This window comes from Phalacrocorax carbo, unplaced genomic scaffold (genome assembly GCF_963921805.1).
Source record: "Phalacrocorax carbo unplaced genomic scaffold, bPhaCar2.1 SCAFFOLD_332, whole genome shotgun sequence".
Lineage (NCBI taxonomy): Eukaryota > Metazoa > Chordata > Aves > Suliformes > Phalacrocoracidae > Phalacrocorax > Phalacrocorax carbo.
Window position 1 is genome coordinate 511 of NW_026990392.1, and position 8,775 is coordinate 9,285.

The 8,775-nt window shown below is 69.3% G+C and overlaps 1 protein-coding gene across 1 annotated transcript; it reads right to left on the reverse strand.

Annotated features, from left to right (window-relative positions):
* Window positions 1-3,489: 3,489 nt before the first annotated feature.
* On the reverse strand, window positions 3,490-7,458 carry LOC135311113 (deep-sea actinoporin Cjtox I-like). Its single transcript, XM_064440264.1, has 2 exons — window positions 7,219-7,458; window positions 3,490-4,049 (listed from the first exon to the last, which is right to left on the reverse strand). Exons 1-2 carry the CDS (start codon window positions 7,281-7,283, stop codon window positions 3,608-3,610), a joined length of 507 nt encoding a protein of 168 aa, XP_064296334.1. The 5' UTR covers window positions 7,284-7,458; the 3' UTR covers window positions 3,490-3,607.
* Between the last annotated feature and the right edge of the window lie 1,317 nt (window positions 7,459-8,775).

Below are 8,775 nucleotides of genomic sequence, written 5' to 3' on the forward strand. Positions count from 1 at the left end.
GGGAGGGGCTGGGGGGCGCGGGGAGGGGGCTGTGGGGCGCGGGGGGGTGGGGTAAAGAAGGGGGGGTTGGGGTAAAGAAGGGGGGTGTCGGAGTATAGAAGGGGGGGTGGGGAAGATTTTAAGGGGGGGGGATGTGGAGGGTGTGGGAGACTATGGGGGCCGTGGGATATTGGGGGACTTGGGGGGCTGTGGGGGGACTGGGGGGGGCGGGGGGATGTGGAGGGTGTGGGGGGATATGGGGGCCGTGGGATATTGGGGGACTTGGGGGGCTGTGGGGGGACTGGGGGGGGCGGGGGGATGTGGAGGGTGTGGGGGGATATGGGGGCCGTGGGATATTGGGGGACTTGGGGGGCTGTGGGGGGACTGGGGGGGGCGGGGGGATGTGGAGGGTGTGGGGGGATATGGGGGCCGTGGGATATTGGGGGACTTGGGGGCCGTGGGGGGACTGGGGGGGGCGGGGGGATGTGGAGGGTGTGGGGGGATATGGGGGCCGTGGGATATTGGGGGACTTGGGGGGCCGTGGGGCGACTGGGGGGGGCGGGGGGATGTGGAGGGTGTGGGGGGATATGGGGGCCGTGGGATATTGGGGGACTTGGGGGGCTGTGGGGGGACTTGGGGGGGCGGGGGGATGTGGAGGGTGTGGGGGGATATGTGGGACAGGGCGGATGGGGGGAGGGGACAGGGCGGATGGGGGGGGGGGACAGGGCGGATGGGGGGGAGGGGACAGGGCGGATGGGGGGAGGGGACAGGGCGGATGGGGGGGGGGACAGGGCGGATGGGGGGGGAGGGGACAGGGCGGATGGGGGGGGGACAGGGCGGATGGGGGGGGAGGGGACAGGGCGGATGGGGGGGAGGGGACAGGGCGGATGGGGGGAGGGGACAGGGCGGATGGGGGGGGACAGGGCGGATGGGGGGAGGGGACAGGGCGGATGGGGGGAGGGGACAGGGCGGATGGGGGGGGACAGGGCGGATGGGGGGAGGGGACAGGGCGGATGGGGGGGGGACAGGGCGGATGGGGGGAGGGGACAGGGCGGATGGGGGGGGGGACAGGGCGGATGGGGGGGGGGACAGGGCGGATGGGGGGAGGGGACAGGGCGGATGGGGGGGGGACAGGGCGGATGGGGGGGGGACAGGGCGGATGGGGGGGGGGACAGGGCGGATGGGGGGGAGGGGACAGGGCGGATGGGGGGAGGGGACAGGGCGGATGGGGGGGGGACAGGGCGGATGGGGGGGAGGGGACAGGGCGGATGGGGGGGAGGGGACAGGGCGGATGGGGGGGAGGGGACAGGGCGGATGGGGGGGGGGGGGACAGGGCGGATGGGGGGGGGACAGGGCGGATGGGGGGGAGGGGACAGGGCGGATGGGGGGAGGGGACAGGGCGGATGGGGGGGGGACAGGGCGGATGGGGGGGAGGGGACAGGGCGGATGGGGGGGAGGGGACAGGGCGGATGGGGGGGACAGGGCGGATGGGGGGGAGGGGACAGGGCGGATGGGGGGGGGGACAGGGCGGATGGGGGGGGACAGGGCGGATGGGGGGGAGGGGACAGGGCGGATGGGGGGGAGGGGACAGGGCGGATGGGGGGAGGGGACAGGGCGGATGGGGGGGAGGGGACAGGGCGGATGGGGGGGGACAGGGCGGATGGGGGGGGGACAGGGCGGATGGGGGGGGGGACAGGGCGGATGGGGGGAGGGGACAGGGCGGATGGGGGGAGGGGACAGGGCGGATGGGGGGGGGACAGGGCGGATGGGGGGGGGGACAGGGCGGATGGGGGGAGGGGACAGGGCGGATGGGGGGGGGGGACAGGGCGGATGGGGGGGGAGGGGACAGGGCGGATGGGGGGGGGGGGACAGGGCGGATGGGGGGGGAGGGGACAGGGCGGATGGGGGGGGAGGGGACAGGGCGGATGGGGGGGGGGGACAGGGCGGATGGGGGGGGGGGGACAGGGCGGAGACACCCGGGGGGGGCGGGGGGGGGGCGCAGCTGGAGCCCCTCGAGGGGCCACACAAGGGTCGGGCAAAGCCGGCCGAGGGCTCGCTCCGGCCCCGCGCGAGGAAGATGAGGCTGGCGAGGCCTTCCCCGGCGCGCTGGGGGGGGCCCGGCAGTGGTGGGCCTTCAGCCTCGCGGGGTGGGGGGCTTCACCACCCCCCCACCCCCCCCCCACCGTGCGAGGGGCGTCCAGGGCCCCCCCGGGGTAGAAGCAGGGGCGACGAGTCGGGGTGACGACCTTGGCCTTCAGGAGAGCCAACTTTGGCCTCTTCGAAGACCTGCCGGGGGGGATCCCGTGGGGTAGGGCTCTAACTGACCTCAGGGACCCCCAGACTTGGGGACACCCCAACCCCTGACCTTGAAGACCCCAACCCCGGGGTCCCTGACCTTGAAGACCCCTTGAAACACTTCTGGGGACCCCAACCTTGAAGACCCCGAACGCTTGTGACCCCAACCCTTGGAACCCCAACCTTGAAGACCTCAACTTTGAAGACCCCTTGAAGCACTCCTGGCGACCCCCAAACTTGAAGACCCCCAACCCTTGGAACCCCAACCCTTGGAACCCCAACCTTGGAGACCTCAACCTTGGAGACCCCCTCAAACACTCCTGGGGACCCCCAAACTTGATGACCCCCCAACCTTGAAGACCCCCAACCCTTGGAACCCCAACCCTTCGAACCCCAACCTTGGAGACCTCAACCTTGGAGACCCCCTCAAACACTCCTGGGGACCCCCAAACTTGATGACCCCCCAACCTTGAAGACCCCAACCCTTGGAACCCCAGCCTTGGAGACCCCCTCAAGCACTCCTGGGGGCCTCCAACATTGGAGACCCCCAACCTTGAAGACCCCCTGAAGCACTCCTGGGGACCCCCAGCCTTGATGACCCCCAACCTTGAAGACCCCAACCCTTGGAGACCCCCAACCTTGAAGACCCCAACCCTTGGAGACCCCCAACCTTGGAGACCCCCAACCTTGAAGACCCCAACCCTTGGAGACCCCCAACCTTGGAGACCCCCTCAAGCACTCCTGAGGACCCCCAACCTTGGAGGCCCCCCCCCCAACCTTGGTGACCCCAGCTGCCAGGCACGGGCTGGGTCCCATCTTCTGAGCCCACCTAGATGGTGGGGACCCGAGCGCCGTGGTGAAAACGCGGTTGTCCGAGGGGCTGGAGAAGAGGTTGGCCAACGGGACGGTGCCGGCGCCCCACACCGGGCCCTCCCGCCGGAGGAAGGGCAAAACCAAACCCCAGCTGGGCTTCAGACCCCCAGAGGTCTCCTTCAGGAGAGCAGGTTTCCACCAGGAACCGGAGCCCCCCAAGCCCCACGCGCGGCGCAACCCACCCAACCGTCTCCACGGGACCTTCAGACCACGCTCCTCTTCCTCACCCCTCAGCGGGGCGTCCTCCGAGCTGCTAAAAAAGGGGGGGGAGGAGCAAAAAGAAGCATCTTCCACCCTACTGGTGCTCCTTCCTCTCCCATCTTAGGACAACACGGCGCGGGGTTGGCTTTGCCCAACTCTTTATTGAGGGCAGAAGGTTCTGCCTGGTGGGTACATGGACACGGAGGAGGTACGCCCATCCCTTGACGCCGGCCCATGGTGGGTGGGGCCTCCTCCGGATCTAGGCAGTGTAATCCTCTTGCCCGTTTATGATGACTCTCATGATCGACTTTCTAGCGTTGGACATGGTGGCCATGACCTTCACTTGGCCAGCGGAGACCATGACGGGCTCCTGGCACGCGCCCAGCTTGACTCGGTGGAGCATGGTTTCGTTGCCGGTGCTGGCGGGTTGATCGTTGTACATCCTCTTGTAGATGTTCTGCAGGTCCTTGAGGTGGGCTTTGTGCATGGAGATCTCCACGGCAAACTCCACGGAATACAGGTTGTAGTCGAAGGGGTTGGAGAAGAGGATGGCCAAGGTGAAGGTGTCCGCCTCGTAGACCAGGAGCCCCACGCTCCCCCGGAAACGGAGCATGGAGTTGGTGAACTGGCAACTCTCCGTGGCACCCGGTGGGATCCTGGGGCACGGCGGGTTGGAGCTGTAGCCGCTGAAGCAGTAGCTCCTGGAAGGAGAACAGGGGTGGGAGGGGGTGGGGACCATGGGGGCTCATGAGGGAGATGGTCCCACCATGGGGAGATGGTCCCACTCATGGGGAGATGGTCCCACCATGGGGAGATGGTCCCACTCATGGGGAGATGGTCCCACCACAGGGAGATGGTCCCACCATGGGGAGATGTTTCCACCAGGGGGAGATGGTCCCACCACAGGGAGATGGTCCCACCACAGGGAGATGGTCCCACTCATGGGGAGATGGTCCCACCACAGGGAGATGGACCCACCATGGGGAGATGGTCCCACCATGGGGAGATGGTCCCACTAGGGGGAGATGGTCCCACTAGGGGGAGATGGTTCCACCATGGGGAGATGGTCCCACCATGGGGAGATGGCCCCACTAGGGGGAGATGGTCCCACCATGGGGAGATGTTTCCACCAGGGGGAGATGGTCCCACTCATGGGGAGATGGTCCCACCACGGGGAGATGGTCCCACTCATGGGGAGATGGTCCCACCATGGGGAGATGGTCCCACTAGGGGGAGATGGTTCCACCATGGGGAGATGGTCCCACCATGGGGAGATGGCCCCACTAGGGGGAGATGGTCCCACCATGGGGAGATGTTTCCACCAGGGGGAGATGGTCCCACTCATGGGGAGATGGTCCCACCACAGGGAGATGGTCCCACCACGGAGAGATGGCCCCACCATGGGGAGATGGTCCCACCACGGGGAGATGGTCCCACCATGGGGAGATGTTTCCACCAGGGGGAGATGGTCCCACTCATGGGGAGATGGCCCTACCAGGGGGAGATGGTCCCACCACAGGGAGATGGTCCCACCACAGGGAGATGGTCCCACCACGGGGAGATGGTCCCACCATGGGGAGATGTTTCCACCAGGGGGAGATGGTCCCACTCATGGGGAGATGGCCCTACCAGGGGGAGATGGTCCCACCACAGGGAGATGGTCCCACCACAGGGAGATGGTCCCACCACAGGGAGATGGTCCCACCATGGGGAGATGGTCCCACCACAGGGAGATGGTCCCACCACAGGGAGATGGTCCCACCACGGGGAGATGGTCCCACCAGGGGGAGATGGCCCCACCAGGGGGAGATGGTCCCACCATGGGGAGATGGTCCCACCAGGGGGAGATGGCCCCACCAGGGGGAGATGGTCCCACCATGGGGAGATGGTCCCACCAGGGGGAGATGGCCCCACCAGGGGGAGATGGTCCCACCATGGGGAGATGGTCCCACCAGGGGGAGATGGCCCCACCAGGGGGAGATGGTCCCACCATGGGGAGATGGTCCCACCATGGGGAGATGGTCCCACCAGGGGGAGATGGCCCCACCATGGGGAGATGGTCCCACCATGGGGAGATGGCCCCACCAGGGGGAGATGGCCCCACCAGGGGGAGATGGCCCCACCACGACGACATGGTCTCACCACCGTGCGGCCTCCCAACCCTGGGACCGGACCAGTGTCGGGGGTCTGCTGAAGAGGCGATGGCCTCGATGAGGCCGAGGAGAGGGGCAGAGCTGGGCGGGGACTCGGTGGTGGCCTCTCGCCTGCGATAAGGTGCCCCCGCCCCTCCCTCCGCGCCCTATCAGCTGCCAGAACATTAGGCCTGAGCTCATGCCAAGACCCGGTTGGCGCCAGAACCCCCCGGGGGGGGGCATTTAACCCAAAGCAGGCGGCTGCGCCCCACCCGCGGCGACGCGCCGGTCCCGGCCCAAGGCGTGGGTCGGGGCTCAGGCGTGCGGCGCCTTTAAACTGGGGAAGCGTGAACGTTCTGGTCGAGCCTCGAGACCTTCCTTCCTGTTCCCTCTGACTCACCCACCCACCAGCTCCTGCTCAGGGCTGAAAGGCCAACGAGCTGGGGGCGGGGGCCTCCCACCGGCTGTAAAACCGACCCTGGGGAGGGGGTTCTGCTGTGGGGAGGTGGTCCTGCCATGGGGAGGTGGTTCTGCCATGGGGAGGTGGTCCCGCCATGGGGAGGTGGTTCTGCCATGGGGAGGTGGTCCCGCCATGGGGAGGTGGTTCTGCCATGGGGAGGTGGTCCCGCCATGGGGAGGTGGTCCCACCATGGGGAGGTGGTCCCGCCATGGGGAGGTGGTCCTGCCATGGGGAGGTGGTTCTGCCATGGGGAGGTGGTCCTGCCATGGGGAGGTGGTTCTGCCATGGGGAGGTGGTTCTGCCATGGGGAGGTGGTCCTGCCATGGGGAGATGGTCCTGCCATGGGGAGGTGGTTCTGCCATGGGGAGGTGGTTCTGCTGTGGGGAGATGGTCCTGCCATGGGGAGGTGGTCCTGCCATGGGGAGGTGGTTCTGCCATGGGGAGATGGTCCTGCCATGGGGAGGTGGTCCTGCCATGGGGAGGTGGTTCTGCCATGGGGAGGTGGTTCTGCCATGGGGAGGTGGTTCTGCCATGGGGAGATGGTCCTGCCATGGGGAGGTGGTCCCACCACGGGGAGATGGTCCTGCCATGGGGAGATGGTCCTGCCATGGGGAGGTGGTTCTGCCATGGGGAGGTGGTTCTGCCGTGGGGAGGTGGTTCTGCTGTGGGGAGGTGGTCCTGCCGTGGGGAGGTGGTTCTGCTGTGGGGAGGTGGTTCTGCCGTGGGGAGGTGGTTCTGCCATGGGGAGGTGGTCCCACCATGGGGAGATGGTCCTGCCGTGGGGAGGTGGTTCTGCCGTGGGGAGGTGGTTCTGCCATGGGGAGGTGGTCCTGCCATGGGGAGGTGGTTCTGCTGTGGGGAGATGGTCCTGCCATGGGGAGGTGGTTCTGCCATGGGGAGGTGGTTCTGCCATGGGGAGGTGGTCCCACCATGGGGAGATGGTCCTGCCATGGGGAGGTGGTCCCACCACGGGGAGATGGTCCCACCACGGGGAGATGGTCCCACCATGGGGAGATGGTCCCACCACAGGGAGATGGTCCCACCATGGGGAGATGGTCCCACCACAGGGAGATGGTCCCACCACGGGGAGATGGTCCCACCATGGGGAGATGGTCCCACCACGGGGAGATGGTCCCACCACAGGGAGATGGTCCCACCACGGGGAGATGGTCCCACCACGGGGAGATTGTCCCACCAGGGGGAGATGTTTCCAACTTGGACCTTCCACCTGGATCCTGGGGTCCCTTCCACCCCCCAGACCCCCCCTCCCGGCCTTACCTGGGGCTGTGGAAGGTGACATCATGGGTTTTGTTGGCGATGCGGATCTCCACGCTCCGCTCCATGCCTTCCCACCCCAGTGACCGAAGGCTCGGCCCACCGGCGACCAACCCAGCCGCGGCAAGGCTCGACCCCGGCGCCGGGCGGCGGGAACGGGCCCCACAGCGACCCCCCGCCGGGGGTCCCTCAGCTCTGGCGGGCGCGGGGTGACGCCGTTGGGTGTTGAACCCGAGCGAAGGCGGGAGCGTTGGTTGGGCGCTCGAGGGCGCGGGACTAACCGGGGCTTGGCGCGTCAGCCGGGGGGGTGGGGGGGTGGGGTGTGGGGTGGGGGGTGGGGCGTGGGGTGGGGGGTGGGGGGGGGGTTTCCGCTGTGGGTTTCGCAGATGTTTCCGCAGGAGTTTGTAAAAACTGGTAAACGAAAAAGAAACCCAACTTTCTAAGACTCGGTTTTAGGGGTTTCGGAAGGTCGCGTGGCTTCGTTCCCACGCCGGCTCCGTGGGGGGGAGGGGGGGGGGCTGCCTCCCCCCACCCCCCACCCCCCCCAAGTGTTAATTGGCCTTCGACGCCCAAACACCCGCCTACTGGACCCCTGGCCCACCCTGGCGACCGCTCCCCAGAGAGACCGCCCGCCCCCCAACTGCCCCCCCCCCCGCCCAACCGCCCGCCTGCCTGACCCCCAACTGCCCCCCCCCCCGCCCAACCGCCCGCCTGCCTGCCCCCCAACTGCCCCCCCCCCGCCCAACCGCCCGCCTGCCTGACCCCCAACTGCCCCCCCCCCCGCCCAACCGCCCGCCTGCCTGACCCCCAACTGCCCCCCCCGCCCAACCGCCCAGCCACCTGCCCCCCAACTGCCCCCCTGCCCAACCACCCGCCTGCCTGCCCCCCCCAACTGCGCCCCCCCGCCCAACCGCCCGCCTGCCTGCCCCCCAACTGTCCCCCCCCCGCCCAACTGCCCGCCTGCCTGACCCCCAACTGCTCCCCTGCCCAACCACCTGCCTGTCTGCCCCCCAACTGCCCCCCCGCCCAACCGCCCGCCTGCCTGACCCCCAACTGCCCCCCCCGCCCAACCGCCCGCCTGCCTGACCCCCCCAACTGCCCCCCCCCGCCCAACCGCCCGCCTGCCTGCCCCCCAACTGCCCCCCCCCCGCCCAACCGCCCGCCTGCCTGCCCCCCAACTGCCCCCCCCCCCCGCCCAACCGCCCGCCTGCCTGCCCCCCAACTGCCCCCCCTGCCCAACCGCCCAACCACCCACCCACCCGCCTGCCTGCCCCCCAACTGCCCCCCCGCCCAACCGCCCGCCTGCCTGCCCCCCAACTGCCCCCCTGCCCAACCGCCTGCCTGCCTGCCCCCCAACCGCCCCCCTGCCCAACCGCCCAACCACCCACCCACCCGCCTGCCTGCCCCCCAACTGCCCCCCCCGCCCAACCGCCCAACCACCCACCCACCCGCCTGCCTGCCCCCCAACTGCCCCCCCCGCCCAACTGCCCAACCACCCACCCACCCACCTGCCTGCCCCCCAACTGCCCCCCCCCTGCCCACCCACCCGCCTGCCCGCCC

Excerpts from the sequence above, each read along its gene's own strand:
- LOC135311113 (XM_064440264.1), bottom strand. The coding sequence starts at position 7,283 with ATGGAGCGGAGCGTGGAGATCCGCATCGCCAACAAAACCCATGATGTC. Across the intron at positions 4,050-7,218 it reads GTCACCTTCCACAGCCCCAG|GAGCTACTGCTTCAGCGGCT; the intron begins GTAAGGCCGGGA and ends TTCTCCTTCCAG.